Source organism: Lynx canadensis, chromosome A1, assembly GCF_007474595.2.
Source record: "Lynx canadensis isolate LIC74 chromosome A1, mLynCan4.pri.v2, whole genome shotgun sequence".
NCBI lineage: Eukaryota > Metazoa > Chordata > Mammalia > Carnivora > Felidae > Lynx > Lynx canadensis.
Window position 1 is genome coordinate 104,162,422 of NC_044303.2, and position 20,967 is coordinate 104,183,388.

The 20,967-nt window shown below is 44.6% G+C and overlaps 1 protein-coding gene and 1 non-coding gene across 3 annotated transcripts in view; one reads left to right on the plus strand and one right to left on the minus strand.

Annotated features, from left to right (window-relative positions):
* GRAMD2B (GRAM domain containing 2B) overlaps positions 1–20,967 on the plus strand; it is a 131,266-nt gene that overhangs the window by 98,784 nt on the left and 11,515 nt on the right. For both annotated transcript variants that reach the window (XM_030317170.1, XM_030317171.1), the window contains exons 2-8: positions 4,251–4,370; positions 7,588–7,699; positions 10,320–10,386; positions 11,320–11,423; positions 16,944–17,039; positions 19,429–19,500; positions 19,600–19,680. In XM_030317170.1, the coding sequence (XP_030173030.1) occupies positions 4,251–4,370; positions 7,588–7,699; positions 10,320–10,386; positions 11,320–11,423; positions 16,944–17,039; positions 19,429–19,500; positions 19,600–19,680 (652 nt within the window). The remainder of the gene's footprint in view (positions 1–4,250; positions 4,371–7,587; positions 7,700–10,319; positions 10,387–11,319; positions 11,424–16,943; positions 17,040–19,428; positions 19,501–19,599; positions 19,681–20,967) is intronic.
* Positions 15,819–15,923, minus strand: LOC115526320. Its single transcript, XR_003972587.1, has one exon. It is a non-coding gene; the product is annotated as a U6 spliceosomal RNA (small nuclear RNA).

Consider the following 20,967-nt stretch of genomic DNA (forward strand, 5'->3'; position numbering starts at 1 on the left):
GCCTGGGAGATGAATGTGACAGGAGAAAGGAGAGTGGAGTTTACCTTAAACTCAAAGAGACTCTTTCCAGGACGAATGGGACTTGGCTTCGTGTAAGAATTCTGATTCTGAAAAATGGTGAAAGGTTGATCATCTTATCATCAGATTAATGAGGTCTGGGAATTGACACATAATGTACTGTCGATAGGGATTGTCCAACCCGTGTTTTTGTTTGTAGATTGCGTAACAGTGCGGGGCAGTGTCTCTTACTGAAAATAGCACTTCCTAGCCGGTGATGAGAACGCATTCTCCTAAACAGTACTATCCGGCTTGGTTAGCATGAGTATGACTCTGTCTCACTGCTCTGGAATCCCTACTGAAAGCTTTCAGGGCCTATAAGTGGCCCTTCAATTGGGTTGGAGATGGGAGAAGAAAGAACTTGCCAAGGCCGAGTACAGATTGATCCTCTGTCCCCAGCACCTGCTGCTGCTTCTAAGCATCCTTAAAACCACCAGCCACTTGTTTGTTCAGCTGCCCAGCCCTGAGCATCCTGCCCTGCCATCGGGAACCCTTCTGATAAGCATTTGTTGAAAGAGGAAGGTTGGAACGTGCCACTGCTGGGGCGTCCACTAGGGCCACCTCCAATGATCTCTGAGAAGTTCCAGCAAGTACGTCTTGCAAGTACCCAACACCAGCAGCAATTATTTGGCAGAAAACAGCCTTTGCCATCACTGCAGTTAAGGGTGTGGGGCAGAGATCGGCTCATGGGGTGTTGGGGAGAGCAGACCTCACCCTCACCAGTAGGGCAGGAGAGCTCACTGAGGACGACATGGACCGTGTGTGTACCATGATGCGGAATCCATGCCAGTATAAGCTCCCAGACTGGTTCTGCAACAGACTGAAAGGATGTCAAGGATGGAAAAAATACAACCAGGTCCTGGCCAATGGTGCAAACACCAAACTATGCGAAGGCCTGGAGCGACTGGTGAAGATTCAGGCCCAAAGAAGGTGACACCCCTTCTGGGGACTTCGTGTCCAAGGCCAGCACTCAAAGACCACAGGCTGCTGTGGCCATACTGTGGGTGGGTCCAAGGAATCTTTAGGCCTTGTCTGTGAATAAATAGTTTATACATGGAAGGAAGGAAGGAAGGAAGGAAGGAAGGAAGGAAGGAAGGAAGGAAGGAAGGGGAAAGAAAAAGAAAAGAGAAAGGAAGGAAGGAACGAGGAAGGAAGGAAAAAGAAGGAAAGAAAGAAAGAAAAGGGAAAGAAAGATTATTCTTTTGGTTTTGGGGATTTTTTTAGTTGACCCTCCTAGTCACTGTCCCTGAAAGGCCTTGTCTTGTTTAAAAAAAAAGAAAGAGGGGTGCCTGTGTAGCTCAGTCATTTAAGCGTTCGACTCTTGATTCCGCTCAGGTCGCTCAGGTCCCACGACCCTGGGATCGCACCTCACATCTGGCTCTGTCCTGAGCATGGAGCCTCCTTAAGATCTCTGCCTCCTTCTGCCCCTCCCTGACTCATGTAGGTGTCTTCTCTTTCTCTCTAAGAAAAAAAAACAAAAACGAAAAAACCTGATTTCTTTATTTTCATGCTTTAAATGAGACCCGTTACTTCCTCTCCCTTGCTGGTGAATTCAGCTTTAGTGATGGTAACTTGAGAGCCACTGAGGGGCCTCAAGGAACCGTTCCAGTCCCCTCCCACACTCTGCTTACTCAGACACTGGCAGTCTCTGCTGTTGGGATTGTCCATAGTTTAGTCTGCTGCCACAGGACGTCAGAGGTAAGGGGTGCTTGCAGGAGTGATCTCGTCTGCGTTAGGAATCAACTTGCTTGAGTGTTCTGTAGCATCTTCAAGTCAACAAAACTCTAAAACTGAAATCAGCCCATACAGCAGTGTCACTTTGTGTTTGAGACACTACCGGATGAATCCCATATCACTCAACATGTATTAAGGACCACTATGAGCAGGGGCACCTCAGTGGCTCAGTTGATTGAGTGTCTGACTTCAGCTCAGGTCACAAACTCGCGGTTTGTGAGTTCGAGCCCCGCATCGGGCTCTGTGCTGACAGCTCAGAGCCTGGAGCCTGCTTCGGATTCTGTGTCTCCCTCTCTCTCTGCCCTTCCCCTGCTTATGCTCTGTCTCTCTCTGTCTCTCAAAAATAAGTAAAATGTTTAAAAAAAAATTTTTTTAAAAGGACCACTATGAGCCAAATGCTGAGCTGAGTGCTGTGGAAAAAACACACGAGTTCCCCATTTTTAAGGAATTTAGTAATTGGATAAATAAGACATTTGCCCAGAGCTGAGGTCCCCTTAGGACTACATCCAAACAGAGGGGCACATTTTTATGAGTGCTTCTTAGTGGGAAGGCTCTTTCTACGTACACAGAGGTGCTGGACAGGACAGCAGTGGCTCGGTTCTTGTATAAAATCAGTAAATATGTAAATAAATGCTGAGTGGATTATTGAAGGTCCACACAGATTTATTCTCCCTACTTCAAGAGGGGCTCTCAAGTGGATGGCTGTCTGATGCCTTTGAAGAATCAGAATGTGTGTGTCTTGGGGAGGGGAGTTAGGAGAGATATGCTCTAAAGCCCCTTAAGAGTTCCCAAATTCTCTGAGTCTGTGAATTAAACTGGATGCTAACATTAAATAAAATCCTCTATTTTAAACCAGAGCGGTGTTTTCCTATTAATATTTCAAAGCCTTCCCTTTACCTTTCATCACATAATGCAATTCATTTATGGACTGAATTCTTTTAATGTACTTAAGTGCTTTTGAGTGCTTTGAGAATTGAAGAAGTGGAAAGTTGGGCTCCTGTCCTTGCATATTTATGTACTTAGGAAGAGAGAAATACTAACCACAGTATAAGAATATCCACCATATGTAGGGATTGTCCATTGGATACTTTGTCAAATACCCTTGGTGTTGATGGTGACACTACAGCAGTGTTACTGGTATGGGCTGGCAATCTCAAATGCTGTGAAAAGTGTCTTAAGCAAGCAACCACAAAACTTCAACTAACTGGTGACATTTCCTGCCTGTGCGGTCATCTGCAGGTGAAGACACCAAGTAGGTGGTGAATGGGGATTAAAATTAGCCGAACGATCATAGCGACGCTATCTTAGTATTTTCCCTTTCTGTTCAGCCACCGTGGTGTTCTCACATTCTCAGAAATCTGTCTTGTGAATCCTGTGCTTTGCAGACTGACACCAAAGAAGGTCTGCTCCGTGGAAATTAAAACACCGTGTGTGTGCCTTCCCGCCTTCCTTTCTTTCCTCTTGCTCGTATTGGAATTGGTGTCCCCAGTCCCTAACATTGAGGGAACTCAACTCCTGTATCCACCACACTCATTACCTCCATTGGTTTGTGGTTCAGCATGCAAACCATCCTGACTTGCTTTTGCCTCTAGTCCTTCTTTTACCAAGGTCAGCCCTAAAAGCCTAGTGATCGTGATTATATACCAGCACTCACCTAGACTCTGTGGTCAGTATAAAAGGCAATAAGATCCTCACCCCGCCCTGGAGCTCTCACACTAAAGAGCTAATAAGGGGGCTAGATGGATGGACCAGTGACTGGGGGAGGGGGGTAGATGGCAGGGAGAAGAGTTAGAGAATAGGAGGGTGAGTGTGGACCCAGAGGCCTCCCAACTCAAAACCTTTCTGATTCTGTGAACTTGGCCAAGTTGATAAGTGAGAGCCTCAGATTCCAGATCTGTAATCTGGGAGTAATAATTCCTACCCAGCCTGGGTGGCGGTGTAGATTAGACTGGAAATTGCTTAGAGAGGTCCTTGGTTAAAACATCGACAACCCAAACTGGGACCTATATAACTACAACACTGGGTGTTAAGGGAAATGCAGACAAAGGGGCGGGGGCTCCCAGCAGTGGCTCACAGCTGGCTGTGAGCCTGTATGCTGTGCACGTGTGTGCAGGGGCCCTCCCAGCCTCCAGGTGATCTGTCGCCTCAGCATGCTAGCCGGGCAGAGCTGGGCAGCGTGGGGCCCTCCTGCGCACGCCCGGCAGCCACCAAGTCCCCACAAAGTCGGATGTTTACCTGCAGCAGCAGGCAGGACCTGGAGCTCTTGCCCTTGAGGCACCAGCTGAGAGGCTTCAGAATGGAGATCTGGAAAGCGCACAGCTGTCCACGCTGACTTCAGCCTGTTGTGGGGCTTGAACATCATTCCCCTCTCGAGAAAGCAAGGTTTTCTCATCGTTTTTCCTTCCACGTGTCCCCCTTCCCTGGATGTCTAAGGTGAAGCGTTTTTCTCTCTTCTCCAGCTCAGAGGCTGAGAATGGTTTGGAGGAGAAAAAGAAGATCTGCAGGTCGCCAACAGCCCAGTCCCCTACCCCGTTCTGCGAGGCTGAGTCCCCAGACCAGAAGAGAATCATTTCCTTGCGGTGAGTGTCCTCACATTGACGCTTGGTTCTTTGGGGCCTTTGGGGAGGAGGGGTGGCTGGGAGGAGCTGATGTTTCTAGTTCAATGGCCGTTGTCACAGGTGAGGATCCACTGTAACCAGATAACCCCTTGAGAAAGAAGTGGGGTGGTTTTCCTCAATCTCGGCACGGATGCGTGCCTTCCTTTCTCATCCCTTTCTGGCAGCTTACTTTCTCCTTCCTGCCCCAGCCTACTGCAGAACACCTGCCCCTCTCTTCAAGGACTGATCTTGCTAAGTGATAAAGCCAGGATAGCCCATTGCCTGGCATAGGTTGATACGGCACCTGGAAAGGCTGGCCAGGGTGCTGGTGCAGCCCGCCCAGGTTGGAGTATCTGCTCTGCCTGTGCGTGTGCACACCTGCTGTCTCGCTTTCCTGGCAGCCACGAAAAAGCGGAGGGGGAGCCCTGCCCGGGATCCCCAGACAGGGTGTGCATGTCTGTTTCTTGGGGCCGGTGCTGGTGGGTCCAGCGTCAGTTTGGTCGAGAGCCTAGAAGGGAACAGGCAGTTTTGAGATGAGGCGTGGTCCCTGTCACTCTCAGAGACTCTTTGTTATATGCTTTTTCTCACATGCAAGGAAGAAGTAGGAGCTCAGAGTTGTTTTTGTGCCCTCATCAGAGAATGATCATTTCAGTGGTCAGTTACGGTGCATGTAGCCAGGGGTCTGTACTGAGTGGTGGAGCGATTGCTCAGGTCCCTGTTACTGGAACTGTCAGAACTGTACCTTCTGGGTCTTCGGGCCTCTGCTAAAGGATAATTAAATAACTCCTGCCTCTCCCTTCCTTCCTGGCTACACAGCCCATTCCCTCTCTCCACATCCTTCCTTCACTCAAGACCAAGCCTAAGTCTTCTCTCTCCCCCACATTTTTCTTTCCAGCCCCTTCCACTTCTCTCTTCATCAGTTCTGCATGGCTGTTTGGACACATCTCACTTTCAGCGCTTCTTTCCATAGCTGTTTGCTTTCAGAGCACCTTGCCTCACTCAGCAAATGAGGCTCGGGCAAACGCACAAAGCATGTCGTTTCTTGTATCTTTCACCATTATTGACTGGCTCCAGCAGGCGCTTTAAAAACACTGTGGCTTTTTCTCTGCCTCCCCCAGGCTTTGGGTGAGAATAATACACTCATCATGAGAGCATGTTTGTCAAACGGTGTGGGTGTGTCATCTGTGCAGTTGCAAAGAGCCCCACGATTGATGTAATGCTCTGCTCTCGCTGTCTGGAAATTCCTAATTCTTGAATAAGAGGCCCTACATTTTCATTCTGCACTCGACTTCTGGTCCTGCGCATAGTGACCTGTGAGATGAGAGAGTAACAGGGTAGACACAAAGATACCAATGCCATATAAATAAGCGCCCCTTCCACCCCTTCCCAGAGACCAGTGCTGTGCACACAAGCCCCTTCTGCTTGCGCCTCTTGAATTCGTCAGGGATACATCTGCCTTGCCTGTCAGAATTTGCTTACAGTCCTTCAAAAGGTCTGATGGTTGCTTTGATGGTTCCATTAACATTTACTAGTGTGAATCAGTCGAGGTAATTAATTCGGATTAGTGGATGGTATACTAATAGGTAAATTGCCATTTGTAAAAATTATTTTTGACTACAAATGTTTACTCATAATTTCAAAAAAAAAAAAAAAGTAATCCCTAGAATTCCAAAGTCATTTGTATCTGCAAATAGGTTCAGTGGCCAGTAGCTAAATCCAAATCTGACACCTGGAATCAATGAGAGGTATTTCACCTGTGGTTAGAGCATCATGGACCCAAACTGTTGTGGCTGGCAGCAGCTTGGAATATCATTTGGCCCATCTTTTCAGGGCTGAGAAACCCAGAGTCTGAAGTCTTAACTGCAGTCATTTCTGTCTCTCAGTCACACCCTTGTATCACCTGAATTACTCAAGATTCTTAACTGTGCTTTGAACCAAATACTCATTTTTTTTAATTTTTTTTTTAACGTTTATTTATTTTTGAGACAGAGACAGAGCATGAATGGGGGAGGGTCAGAGAGAGAGGGAGACACAGAATCTGAAACAGGCTCCAGGCTCTGAGCCATCAGCTCAGAGCCCGACGCGGGGTTGGAACTCACGGACCGTGAGATCCTGACCTGAGCCGAAGTCGGACGCTCAACCGACTGAGCCACCCAGGCGCCCCGAACCAAATACTCATTTTAACTGAGCCTCTTTCTAAGGAATCATACTGTAGGATCATGGATTTCATGTGCCATTTTTCCCCATAATGAAAAAAAATACATAATTGTATCATAAAAGTTGTTTGTATATACATCTCTGAAAACCATACATGCATTCCACTTGAGAATGATTCTGTTTGTCTGTCAGGTTGAAGATATGTGCAAATTCACACACCTACTCAAATGAAGAGCCAGGACTAGAATCACCTTAGAAACAAATACTGGAGCTCTGACCTTTGTCCCTAGTAGAACAAAGGAAAACTTGACTTTCCAACGTGGTCTTCATTTTTATCCTGATTTCACTTCTACTGTTTTCCCACTCTGGGATGTTTTGTTTCTCTTTTCCTTATACCCAACTCCTGCTTATCCTCTGAGGCCCAGTGTATTAAACCTACATTGTGCTGTCGATCTCCTCTTACCTCCTTTTGAACTTAGGGTCTCTATACCTCCTCCTAATAGCTGTGGTATGTATTATTATTGGGTGCTACGTCTTGTACTGCCTTATAAAAAAAGATGTTGGATGCATTCACAGGCTTCTTAAGGAAAAAGACCGTCTTGTGTCCCTCTAGGCCTTTAATACAATGCCCTACTCATTTAACCCATGTTAAATATTAATAGAATTCTGAAACGAAAATATTCTTTGATCGAATTATAGCTGCAGTTTTGTTTAATAATTTGCCTACAGTACTTTTACTGCTTAAAATCCTTTGAGATGGTATAATTACCTTCACAATTCAGTTTGTACTTCTCCCTTCTAGAAGTCTGCATTTCTGCAGATTGAGGTTGTGGCCCTGTGAAACCATCCCAGTCTCCCACAGACTATGCTGTGTAAATGCTCTTAGAGTATTAGGAGTGATCACTGGTGTCCAGAAAAACAAAACAAAACAAATGTCAGGTTTTCTTGTGAGATGGCATGCTAATCAAGATTTATTACAATAGGATTAATGAGTAGCATTAAACAATTCATCTTACAGACTCCCTGGGTTCTCTTTGCTCAGGTCAAAATCCAGTTTTGATGGTGCCTCTTTAGCAAGTGATAAGAACGACTGTAAAACAGAAAGCAAAAATGAATCTAAGATGGACAGAAAGAAGTCTTCGTCTTCCAGCCAGGTAACTTGGGAATGCAGACTGCACTGATCAGAGGATGGGGGGACCCCTAGAGCCAAGGGAAAGGAAGGACCCAAATGTGTATCTTCCTGCCATTCACGACTCTCGTGAATAGTAGAGAATCTGGAACACAGAACAGGATGCAGATCCTTCAGCCCACTATTAATCAGTTTCATATTTCCCCACTGACCTTCCGGTATATCCTGGGTGGCGGTGAGTTGCATACCGTGACCCCTAACTCTGACAAGTGCCCCAAGAGCAGGGACCTATGTGGTCATGTGCTGGTCTAAAAACCAGCCAAGATAATTAGCTTGCCTAACGATTAAGAGAGTTGTGATGTCCTTGCATCAAAATGAGTGTGATACAGCACCTGTGTGAATGGAAGGCAACCCAGCTTCCCATTGAAGAGGAAAACCGTCACGATTCTCCTCCAGAAGCAGTTCAGTTCCGCTCTAAAACCCACACCGATAGGTAACTAAGCCCAGTCCTGTGTCATGGAGTGTGGCATACTTACTGGGACCAGTAGTTTGAGGTTGTTTTTTAACACTCCCCCCCCGCTAAATACTCAAATATGTGTTTCCTAAGAAGGAGAACAAAAAACCCATTGGCACACACAAGAAATTTAACTGAATAGTAAATACACAAAAATATTACTCCTATAAAATCTATTTCAGAATTCCACAATCTTCCAGTAGTCAATGCCTGCATCAATGTTTTTTGCCCCCCCCCCCCCCCCCGCAATGAATCCAGGAGCCAAATATTGGATTTATCTGTCTCTTTTAATGTACATCATTTCCACTGCCTTTTTTTCTTCTTTTTTTTTTTTTTTTTTTTTTTTTTTCCATTTATTACATTCACATTTGTGAAGACGTCGTGTTCCAGGTTGTTTTTTGGATTCTTTGGCTCAGGTTATTTTTCTTAAACGCTTTCATTTTTGAGAGAGACAGACAGATCGCGAGTAAGGGAGGGGCAGAAAGAGAGGGAGACACAGAATCCGAAGCAGGCTTCAGGCTCTGCGCTGTCAGCACAGAGCCCAACAGAGGGCTCAAATCCACGAACCAGGAGATGATGACCTTAGCAGAAGTCGAACAAATAACCACCTGAGCCACCCAGGCGCCCCTTGGCCCAGGTTACTTTTAAATCAACTCATGCCACCAATGCTCACTGTAGCCATTAAAAAAGAAAAAAAGAATCTCAGGAAAGCCTCCTTGGAATACGTCGCTTTAATCCGGGTAACTTTCTGGATGCAAAATGTACTTTTAGGAAGCAGCATGAGATAACCTACTTTACATGAGGCGTTTATAAAATAGCTGACTTGCGGGGCCCATCGATCGCCTGTAGGACCTTTGTAAAGCTCTTCCTTATGGCGATCTTGGGCCAATTCTGCGTGGTTTGACATGAAGGGCCTGCTTGTACTGTCTCTCTGTTCTGCTCCTAAGACTTTTTTTTTTTTATCAAAAGCATCCTGTCAGAGAGCGCCTGAGTGGCTCAGTCAGTTAAGTGTCCGACTTGATTTCGGCTCAGGTTATGATCTCAGAATTTGTGAGTTCAAGCCCCGCGCTGGGCTCTGTACTGACAACATAGAGCCTGCTTGGGATTCTCTCTCTCCCTGTGTCTCTGCCCCTCCCCTGCTCATGCTCTCTCTCTCTCTCTCTCAAAATAAATAAATACACGTTAAAAAAAAAAAAATCCTGTCAGCCAGAGGTCCTGTGGAAGGAGGACCAGTTCTGCCTCTTAGCTGAGTGGTGCCATTTAAATGACTCAGTTTCCCTGAGGCACACTGTCCAGACGAATGGAATGGGGACACCAATTCCCCAGGTTATTTTGGGGATGCTATTTGGGAAGGCATGTGACCAAATGTAAATGGCTGGCTGTACATTGTTGTTGTCACAGTTGTGGAAACACATGCCTTGAACATGAAGCGATGTGCCATCTGTCAGACTCTTGGGGCTGCTACCGCCCTGGAGAGTTAAGTTTATTTTTACGAAGTCCTAATTTGGCTGGATGGTCGTGTTGCCCTGACACTGGCTAAGGATATGCCCTCACGACAAAAAGAGTGATAGGGACAATACCAGGTAGTGGGTCTTTTGGATGTATTGTCCATTTAAGCCTTATGGCAGTCCTCTGAGACAGGTAGTATATGTGCCTTCTGGCACAGAGGAGGAAACTGAGGCCCAGCAAAGCTAACTCACTAGGTCACAGTCACACACCAAAGGGGACATGTAGCCAAGACTTGAGCTAGGTTTTTCTGAGCTCTTAACCACTGCTGTCCTCCAAGAGTACTTGGATCTTTAGTGTCCTAGGATCTACTACCTTCCCTGGTGAGATCCCTTCGTGTCATTTATTAGGAATGTCCTTGGCCAGCCACCTTGGCACAAGGCTGCAGCATGATTTCACGTGTCTTTCCAACCAGCAAGTCACTATCTTGTTGGAAAATGAAACCTTTGTGCCCTGCCTTCTTTGAGGGGTTGTGTCGAAGACTGTACGATCAGAGACAAGGAGTTCCTAAAGATACTCTGTGAAGGGAGGGTAAATCTGTTATGTAATTTACATTGAAGTTAAAATTGGTGATGTTATGCCAAGAAATGCCAGTGGTGACGCCTGTGTTGTGTTCTCCTTGTAGTATAAGGCAAACATGCACTTCCACAAGCTGTTTCTTGATGTCCCAACTGAAGAACCATTGAGGCAGAGTAAGTTCTGACCTGTTTGACTGTTTTGAAAATACGCTAGTTGGCTGGGGGAGAGAAAGCGGGCTCCGTCTGGGAACAGAATCACCAAGGGGAACGTGGGTTCGAAAGTTATGATGTAACGGTGATGGCAGCTTCATTCAGCTTTCATCAAGCATCTTGAAAGATGAGAGAGTAGAATGGGAAACTGAATCCCTCCACACTACAGGGAACCCTCCAAGAGGATTCCGGAATGATCTCCTCACCTTCTGTATTCACTGCTGCAGTGCACTGCATTTGGGCTGTCCTGAGATTTCAGATAACAAGGCTGGAGGAAGAGAGGCCACTAGAAGAAGGCTGAAAGGAAACACAGATTCTCATGTGCAGACACGTGTCCGTCCCTGAGCTGTACTGGGCGTGATTATCACACCAGAACATCTTATCCAGCATGCCAGTTAGGACCTACTCAGCTCCTCTTAGGTCCATTAAGACCAAGGTTCCATTCTAGCTTCTAGGATACAGATGTTGAGGCAGGATGCCTCTCATGATGGCCAAACATGTGGGTCACATGCGCTTCCCACAGTGAGATCATCCACTTCAAAAGGAGTCGTTAGTGACAGTCCCAGGGAAGGAGGGGCAGGACTGCCGACATTAGCACAGGCCGACATACCTTCCTAAGTAGAGGACATTTTGAAACTCCGTTCTTGAACTCTTATTCGCAATGATAGCCTTGTCTTGCCATTTTGATTGTTGTACTCCTGTGGGTAAGGCTTTGGAATAAAACACAAACCCTCTTCCCCATATCTTTATTCCACTAAAGATGACTGACAACGAAGTGACAGATCTTTTGAGTACGAGTGTATTGCCTCTGCCAATCCTGAGTCCCCAACATACATACGCATTTTTTATTTTACATGGAAACTCTAAATGCTCTTATACCTGTATATATTTTCCCAGGTTTTACGTGTGCTCTACAGAAAGAGATATTATACCAGGGGAAGCTCTTCGTATCAGAAAACTGGATTTGTTTTCATTCCAAGGTGTTCGGAAAAGACACTAAGGTTAGTATAATTTTTTTAAAAGAAAGCTATGCACTTTATTATATATTGTGAATATCAGTCATTTTCAATGTAAGTGTTTATAAATATTTGTATTGTTATCATACCCTTATATGTTTATTTCCTTTATCATTGTTCCTAATATTATAGGTTCTAAATGCCTCTAAATGACACTAAGTTCCCTTTTCCCCTAAAGACCACTGATGTATTTCTCTATACACATATATCTCTCCCACAACCCTATGCTAACGCCTTTTTACCCAGATGTCACCAGAGACCTCTTACAGCTATTTATTTGGAGAGTGTGCCATAATTTGTTTCAAAGACATATATTACACCCAAGACCTTTTTTTAAATAAATAATGATTTTTGCACCGTGTACATATCAGTTACCAGTCAGAGACACGTAGAAAAACAAGCCTATCAATAAGCTAGTGATTAGAGCTCACTTTGTAGCATCACCAGCACCACATGAGCAGGAACTGAAACATTTACGGCCTGGTCTGGGAGAGTCAAACACCCACCATCCCCAGTGGACCACAACTGACAACTTGTCCTTCTCATAAAACAGATGTGGGGGAGGACAGGCCCAAGACATGTGAGCTGTTAAGGAGGATAGCTTGAAGGAACTGGCAGTTTTCCCAATGCGCTTCTAAGCAAAGACCTTGGGATTGTGTCATAAGAAGGAAAAAGATAATTCCATCCCACTGACATTCTGTCCCTTTGACCGGCGATGTCACACCATTCAGGCCACCACAGCGAGGAGTCAGAGAAACACCTTCTTAGGGTCGTGTGACCTAATGAGTTTTGAATCATTCTGATTCATGATTATAAATAAGCAGCTTTTATATCCATGAAGTCGCTGACTGAACACCTTTTGTTTTGAGTGGTAGATAGGTTTTATTTAAATAGTCTCCCTAAAGCCCCTGTCAGGCTTTTAGACAATGACCACATCACAACTACAATGGAAATTCTCCATTTTGCTGGTGTTTGGTCAACAGACTAGCACACCACTCTTCAGGTCAGACGTGTTATTTTAATGTTGTTCCCAAATCATAAAGAGTCGTGTTTAGATACACATACTTTGGTAAACACTATTACCCGAATCAGTATCACACAAAGCACGATTAAGCAGTGCTCCACTGTATTTCTAGATTTCTCATTTATAAGTACTTGTTCATGGAGTAGGGAAGGGATTGGGTAGCAGTGATCTCCTGTTCAGCGTGATAGGCTAATTCTCAGGAATTCAGACAGAGCCAACCTCTCTGATGAAAGCAGCGCGTCTAGAGACATTAGTGAACAAAGACTTAGTCTTTGTTAAAGGATGGAAGGGATGGGGGAATTCTTGTTTGTTTTTTAAGTTTACTTATTTATTTTGAGAGGGAGAGAGTGCGCATGAGCAGGGGAGCAGGGGAGGGGCAGAGAGAGAATCCCAATCAGGCTCCGCACTGTCATCACAGAGCCCAATGCAGCGCTCGAACTCACAAACCATGAATGAGTTCAAGTCCTGGCTACACGTCTCCCTTGGCGTGTGATTGTGACCTAGTGAGTTAGCCTCGCTAGGCCTTAGCTTCCTCCTCTGAGCCAGAAGGCACATATACTACTTGCCTCAGAGGACCACCATAAGGCTTAAATGGACAATACATTCAATACTAGGGCCATTTCTGGGTAGTTTGGCATGAAAGGCCTGCTTGTACTGTCTCTCTGTTCTGCTCCTAAGACTTCTTTTTTTTTTTTTTTTTTTTTTTTATATATCAAAAGCATCCTGTCAGGGGCACCTAGGTGGCTTAGTCAGTTAAGTGTCCGACTCTTGATTTTGGCTTAGGTCATGATCTCACAGTTCGTGAGTTCAAGCCCCGCACTGGGCTCTGTGCTGACAACATAGAGCCTGCTTGGGATTCTCTCTCTCCCTCTGTCTCTGCCCCTCCCCTGCTCACACTCTCTCTCTCTCTCTCTCAAAATAAATAAATACACATTAAAAAAAAAAATCGTGTCAGGCAGACGTCCTGTGAGAGGAGGACCAGTTCTGCCTCTTAGCTGAGTGGTGCCATTTAAATGACTCAGTTTCCCTGAGGCACACTGTCCAGACGAATGGAATGGGGACACCAGTTCACCGGGTTATTTGGGGGATGCTATTTGGGAAGACACGTGACCAAATGTAAATGGCTGGCTGTACATTGTTGTTGTCACAGTTGTGGAAACACATGCCTTGAACATGAAGCGATGTGCCATCTGTCAGACTCTTGGGGCTGCTACCGCCCTGGAGAGTTAAGTTTATTTTTATGAAGTCCTAATTTGGCTGGATGGCCGTGTCGCCCTGACACTGGCTAAGGATATGCCCTCACGACAAAAAGAGTGATAGGGACAATACCAGGTAGTGGGTCTTTTGGATGTGCTACAGCTACTCTAAGAGACAAGAGACTGGAAATTACCAGGAGGTGGGAAATACGAACCATGAGAGTTATTTGTACGTTTCTTCCCCTCTGAGGATTGTGTCAGGGAGATTGGGTCCTCAGATCTGGGGCAGACTTTCCTTACTGGCTCCAACACCTTCCAATATGAACTAAAGTCAACCAAACAGTGCACTCTAGGAAGAGACATTTTCTAGGCATCCTTCCCTGGAAAAATATTAATAAATGTAATCAGGACCTTTTGATCATTCTGGCAGTATTTTCAGATGCTGGTAACATTAAATGCACGTATAAGATTCCATCCAGGCCCAAACGGAAAAGTGACTGATGCTTTATTTCTCAAATGTGATCTGGCTGTCATTTTATACTTAAGAAGCTGTTGGTTGAAAACTCCTTCTTAAAGGTGTTCCATGCCTTAGGTTATGAAGATACCCAAATTTATAGCCCCTAGTTTCTGTGTGTTTGTGTCACTACTCAGAAACAAAATTAGATTCACTTTTATATCCTCATCCATCTTGGTATCTCAACTTAAAACTTAGGAGTCATCTCATTCTTCAAAATTTTAGAGGGTAGAGCTCTTTAGCAAAATACTTGTTACCAAATGTCTCATTAAGATTAGCCCCTCGAGGGGCGCCTGGGTGGCGCAGTCGGTTAAGCATCCGACTTCAGCCAGGTCACGATCTCGCGGTCCGTGAGTTCGAGCCCCGCGTCAGGCTCTGGGCTGATGGCTCAGAGCCTGGAGCCTGTTTCCGATTCTGTGTCTCCCTCTCTCTCTGCCCCTCCCCCGTTCATGCTCTGTCTCTCTCGGTCCCAAAAATAAATAAACGTTGAAAAAAAAAAAATTTAAAAAAAAAAAAAAAGATTAGCCCCTCGGGGCGCCCGGGTGGCTCAGTCAGTTAAGCATCCAACTCTTGATTTGGGCTCAGGTCATGATCTCACAATTTGTGAGCTTGAGCCCCGCATTGGGCTCTGCGCTGTGTGGAGCCTGCTTGGGATTCTCTCTGCCTCTCTCTCTCTCTCTCTCTCTCTGTTTCTCTCTCTCAAAATAAATAAATAAACTTAAAAAAGATTAGCCTCTCCTTCTTCCATAGTCTTCCTATCTGGAACTTTGAGGAATAGAACATTTCCATCTCATAAGCCTAAATATGGGAATGTAAGTATTCAGAATTAAAAGCTCTTTTTTCTTCCTTCAAGTTGGCAGCACTAACCTAAGGCCCTCCTCTCCCCCCACTGACCTTGTTCTCTTTTAGAATATGCAAAGCATTTTTACAAAATGTACATGTGAGTGTGTGTACCCGTGGAGGGAGTCAGGTCATTTTGCCATGAATGTGTGTTACTCTGTTTTCCAGGATCAAAGGGATATTATCCATTTCTCTGTGAATCCAAAGTGGGTTGGAGGGATATAACATAAAAGTATCAGGAACATCTGGTCTTTATAGTATCTGGTCCATGCATGTAGTACATTGTATGAAAAACAACGCACATCTTGGATCTGATTGGTTCATCTTTGTAACCTGTTATATTTATGGCCTTGGGCAAGTCACATACCTCTTGAAACACATTTCCTTATGTCTTAGAATATCTCCTTCCTGGGGTCCCTGGGTAGCTCAGTCGGTTAAGCATCTGACTCTTGATTTCAGCTCAGGTCATGATCTCACAGTTGGTGAGTTCGAGCCCCACATCGGACTCGCTGCTTCTGATGCTCTGTCCCCCTCTCTGTCCCTCCCCTGATTGCTCTCTCGCTGTCTCTCAAAAATAAAAATAAACCTAAAAAAATTTTTTTACAAAGATTAACTCCTTCCCAGGACTGTCATAATTTGATGACATTCTCATTTGGTGACTAGGAGGCAATAAATGGTAGCCACTTCATTTGTCATTGTTTTAATTCTCGATTGTTTGAACCAGAAAAGAAGTTAGAGTTCTTTTATTTTACCCAATCTTTTTTTTAGGAGACAAATGAGGAAATGACTGACTTTTTTTTTTTTTTTTTAATATGGACCACTTCATGAATTTTCACATCATCCATGTGCAGGGGCCATGCTAATCTTCTCTGTATTGTTCTAATTTTAGTCTATGCACAGGTTTCCTAAGCGAGTACAATGAGTGACTTTCTTAATGAGTGCTAGGCATTTTCCATATATTATCTCATTTAATCAACAGAAAATCCTGGGGAAAGGTAAGATTATCTCCATTTTACACATCAGGAGACCGAGGCTTAGAAAGGGTAGCTTTAAAAAAAAAAAAAAAAAAAGGGTAGCTTTTAAGGTTGAGTAGGTCACATAGATAGCGTGGACCTTAAAAGTAAAACAGCCAGTTGTTTTATCAGCAAAATGGGTTTATTCAGGAATAGCACTTTGAGACATGCTGGCTATGGCACATCATAGGCAAGCCTGGAGATCAAAGGAGGGAAAGTTAAATTACAGAGAAAAGGACGAAATTGGGAAGGGTTGCTCTGAACACAAGCCCGTTGGAGGGAAGTGAGAATTCAGGGCTTCTCACGGGATCAGATGTATTTTCTTATTGGCTGAGCTTGTTGTTGGGCAAGGAGAAATTCTTCCAGCTGGTGTGAGTAGTAAAGGGGGGGCTTCTTCCTGTTGGAGTCTGCAACTGAGGCCCAGAGGTGGGGCACAAGAGCTCCCCTTTCTGGCCTCCAGGTTCGTTTAAAACAAGGTTTTCTTTTTTCAGAACTGAGCTGAGAATTCACGTCCCAGGCTTTGTGTCTCCCAGTGCTATTCAGTGTTTCCCTACCCGCATGTGCCTCAGGATGTAGGAGAGCGGTGTGTGCGGAGATTAACCCCAAGTGGATGTCCACATAACTGCTTTAGAGCCTTGGGCCTGTCTTTAAAATGGCTGTGCTTCTTTGCATTCATTCCCTTGTTTCAAGATGAAGGTTTCCCAGCAAGCCCTGAAGTAGAATTGATGATGTACATTTGCCCTCTGGCTGTGTAAACAGAACTTTGAGGAGACTGGTTTTTCTTCTTGGAGGCTGGAGAGCTTAGTGCTCGTTTTCATTTCTTAGTTAAACTTTAAAAAATTTTTCCCTTGAATATGACGATTTGAAGTCCTGTCCTGTGAAGCCTGAACCCGTATTAACTCACTGACTCTGTTTCAGATCTCTATTCCGGCTTTCTCCGTCACCCTAATAAAGAAAACCAAAACTGCCCTTCTGGTGCCAAATGCCCTGATTATAGCGACAGTCACAGACCGGGTGAGTACGCCTCAGAGCAAGGTGCCTTTCCTTTGTCCTATTTCTGTAGTGTTGTTTCCCCTCAGAAGGAACTTTATTCTCACAAACTTGTTGACAATTTTGAATTTTCTGCTGACTTCATTAGACTTGCTTGATCAAGGTCAAAAAAAAAAAAAAAATTCTTTCCCAGCTTCCCTTTCCCTTTCCCTAATATCTCTTAGAACAGGCTAAACTGATATATTCACTTTCTTTAATATTTAATATTTGAAACAGCCACCACCACCCCACTGTTGATGGGGTGAGGCAGGGTGATATTGAAGAGCCCCCCCACACTCTCCCTTGGTATTTCTCCAGAACCATCCCAAATACATAAACTGGGTTCTTGCTGTACACATGTGGCTTCAGGACCAGTTCCTAGGCCCACTTTGCTTCCAGGTTGCTTTAAGTCTTGTGTTCTTCTGTATAGAAATTCTAGAGCTGCTCGGTACTGCTGGGCTGCCCCAAACGTGTGCAACAGAAATACCTACATGTAGAGTGGTGTTGATTTCACCTTGGCCAAATAGAGGGAGTAGAATTCTATGGTTACTCATTTGTCACTGGAAATTACTGTTTTAATGTTTATTTTTCAGAGACACAGAGTATGAGCAGGGGAGGGACAGAGAGAGAGGGAGACACACAATCCGAAGCAGGCTCCAGGCTCCCAACTGTCAGCACAAAGCCTGACGCGGGGCTCGAACCCACGAACCATGAGATCATGACCTGAGCCCAAGTCAGACGCTTAACTGACTGAGCCACCCAGGCGCCCCTTGAAATTAATTGTTTTAATATTTTACTGAATATTTCTATGAAAGCATAAAAGCTACATTCCATTTCCAACCATACTGGATAAATTGAAGAGGGAAGCAGAGTGAAGGAAAGATATGAGAGGCTATTCTGACGTGGCAGGAAATACGTTAATATTTTGAAAAAAAAAATGTTAACATTAATGGCTAATAAGCATGTACTTCTCGCCACGCATATGCTAAACACTTTCCTTCTGTTTTCCCATTTGTCCCACACTGCTACCTGTTAGGGGTAGGTGTCACGAAAACTGAAGTCAAGTGGCATCTGGGTGGCTCAGTCAGTTGGGCATCCAACTCTTGATTTCAGCTCAGATCATGATCCCAGGGTCACGGGATGGAGACCTGCCTCAGGCTCTGCGCTGACAACATGAACTCTGCTTGGAATTCTCTCTTTCCCTATCCCTCTGCCCCTTCCCTGCCAAAATAAAAATTTTTTTTTAAATTTTTATAATTAAAAAAAGAAAACTGAAGCCAAGAGTGGTGGGGCTGTTAGCCCAATGTCACCTACTTCCTGAGTGTCAGAGCCAGACTCTGCAAGTAGGTCTAATGCAGAACCCATAGTGTTAACTACTTTGGAATACATGCTTGCTTGGAAAGCATATCGAGGGGCGCCTGGGTGGCTCAGTCGGTTAAGCATCCGACTTTGGCTTAGGTCATGATTTCGCAGTTTGTGAGTTCAAGCCCCACATCGGACAATGTGCTGACAGCCCTGAGCCCAGAGCCTGCTTTGGATTCTTTGTCTCCCCCTATCCCTGCCCCTCCCTGCTCATGATCTGTGTCTCTCTGTCTCTCAATAATAAGAAAACATTAAAAAAAGAAATTTAAAAAAAAAAGCATATCGAGTGCTCTTTGATGAGTGAAAAGGATAATCACAGACTTCTGAAAAGGGGATGTGAAAAGATTTTGTGGCTCTAATAGGTGGAGAAAGAGGGAGTTTTAGTATTTTCTTCAATGTACCGCTTAGTAAAATTACTTTTCCTTATGTCATTTGTCTCCAAATTACTTGTCTAATCTGATTTCACTTCTTTCCCATCGCTTGTGTGTAAGCATCCACTGGAAAAATCTCCATATTTGTACAAGGAAGAATCTGGAAGTGGCTTGAAAAAGAACGAGCCTGTGAGAGCCTCTGGGAAATTTTTAGTGGAAATCTAGGTCAGAACAGAGAAAGCAGACCCTTGGGAATTGTTAAATACCTTAAAAGAAAAGGGGTAGGCAGAGGGGAACAAGTTTTAAAGAGGATCTGGCAAATATCACTAGCCTTTTTTTTTTTTTTTTTTCTTAGTGTCCAGGTCTTGCCTGCCTGTTGGGGACATCAGTGTCAGGGTATGGAGCCTTCATACCATTTAGCATTTCTTTATTACTTAAAGGGGGCTTGAAGGTTTTGTTGCTGTTGTTGGGGAGTAGATTTTGTTCATTCCAGGAACAGAATAAAAACTGATAGAGGTGAATGAGATTGTAGACCAGGGGGAAAGAGGAGAAAACATGTATACAGATAAAGTTCTGCACTCTGAACTCTGACTTCTGGTCAGGCAGTATCTGTTCCGTAATCACTCTGTTTTGTTTTGCAGTACATATTTGTCTCCTTACTCTCCAGAGATTCCACTTACAAACTACTAAAATCTGTGTGTGGACACTTAGAAGTGAGTACAACATCCCCGAGCCTCACCTGCTGTCTCTTTTCTGGATTTCCCGTGGTTTCGTAGTTGATCTGGTTTTCCTTTTTGTTTCACTAATTTCAGAATACAAGTGTTGGGAACAGTCCCAACCCGTCTTCTCTTGAGAACAGTTTCCGGGCAGACCGCCCTTCATCTCTGCCTCTGGTGAGTTGCCTACATAACTAGCTCAGTGCGAAAGAAAGGGGATGATGCGTCCCACAGTTACACTTCTCCTGACACCATGACCAGGGGACCTTAATATCTGAGGTAAAATTGAAGACACAGGGTGTTTCTGTCCTCAAGAACAGGGGGGGGGGGGGGGGCACAGAAGGCCATCAACTTTTTCCAAGTACTCGAAGAGCTGTCCTACCAAAGAAAAGCAGTATAGGGGCCCCTGCGGGTGGCTCAGTCGGTTAAGCATCCAACTTGGGCTCAGGTCATGATCTCACCGTGTGTGAGTTCGAGCCCCATGGGGGGCTCTGTGCTGACAGCTCAGAGCCTGCAGCCTCCTTCGGATTGTGTGTCTCCCTTCTCTCTCTCTCTCTGTCCCTCCCACACTTGTGCTCTGTCTCTCTCTCTCTCTCTCTCTGTGTCAAAAATAAAGTATAAAAAAAATTTTTTTAAAGAAACAGGATAATGGCTGTCTGGGCGAGTGGGTGGTCCATGGAGGTGATCCTAAAATCTTGCTCTGTTTGCTTGTCAGTGTTGTTTTAGAGGGATTCACCAATGGTTGGGGGAGGGGCATGGTCCATCCCCACAAATCACTGATTGTCTTCTCTGTTCAAGGCACTGTGCTAGTGTAAGGCTATAAGGACACCAAGAAAGCCCAAAACTAGTTCTTGCCTTCCAAGACTTTCTAGCTTAGTAAAAAAGATGAGGAACATCCAGAAATAATTATAAAAGAAGCACTCTATAGTGACCAAGTGAAAGAGATTTTTTGATTCCTTCAGATTCCGTTGACAGTACAGTAAATCTCCAGTGGAAAGGAGCGCTCCCCCATTTGTACACGTTTTCTACCTATGGTGGCATCATGTTGGCTCAAGCGAGTTCTAGCCGTATTTATTCAAGTCATTATTCCCAAACGAATCACTGTTACATGTTGAAATACCTTTGGTGTACTGGTATGAGCCCATGGTTTTAACATCTACAAATCTTTTTTTTAAGAGCTGTGAAAAAGTACAGGGATTGCAAACCTGTCCACATAAAAAGTTGTATAACAATGTTCACAGCTGCTTTGTTCATAATAGCCAAAAAATAGAAACAATCCTGATGTCCATCATCTTCTGAATGCATAAGTCAAATGTCATATGTCCATACAACAGAATATTATTTGACCCTGAGAAGGAAGGAGAACTGATAGATACAACATGGAGGAACTTCGAAAACATGATGCTAAGTCAAAGAAGCCAGACACAAAAGGCCACATACTAGATGATTCCATTTACATGACAA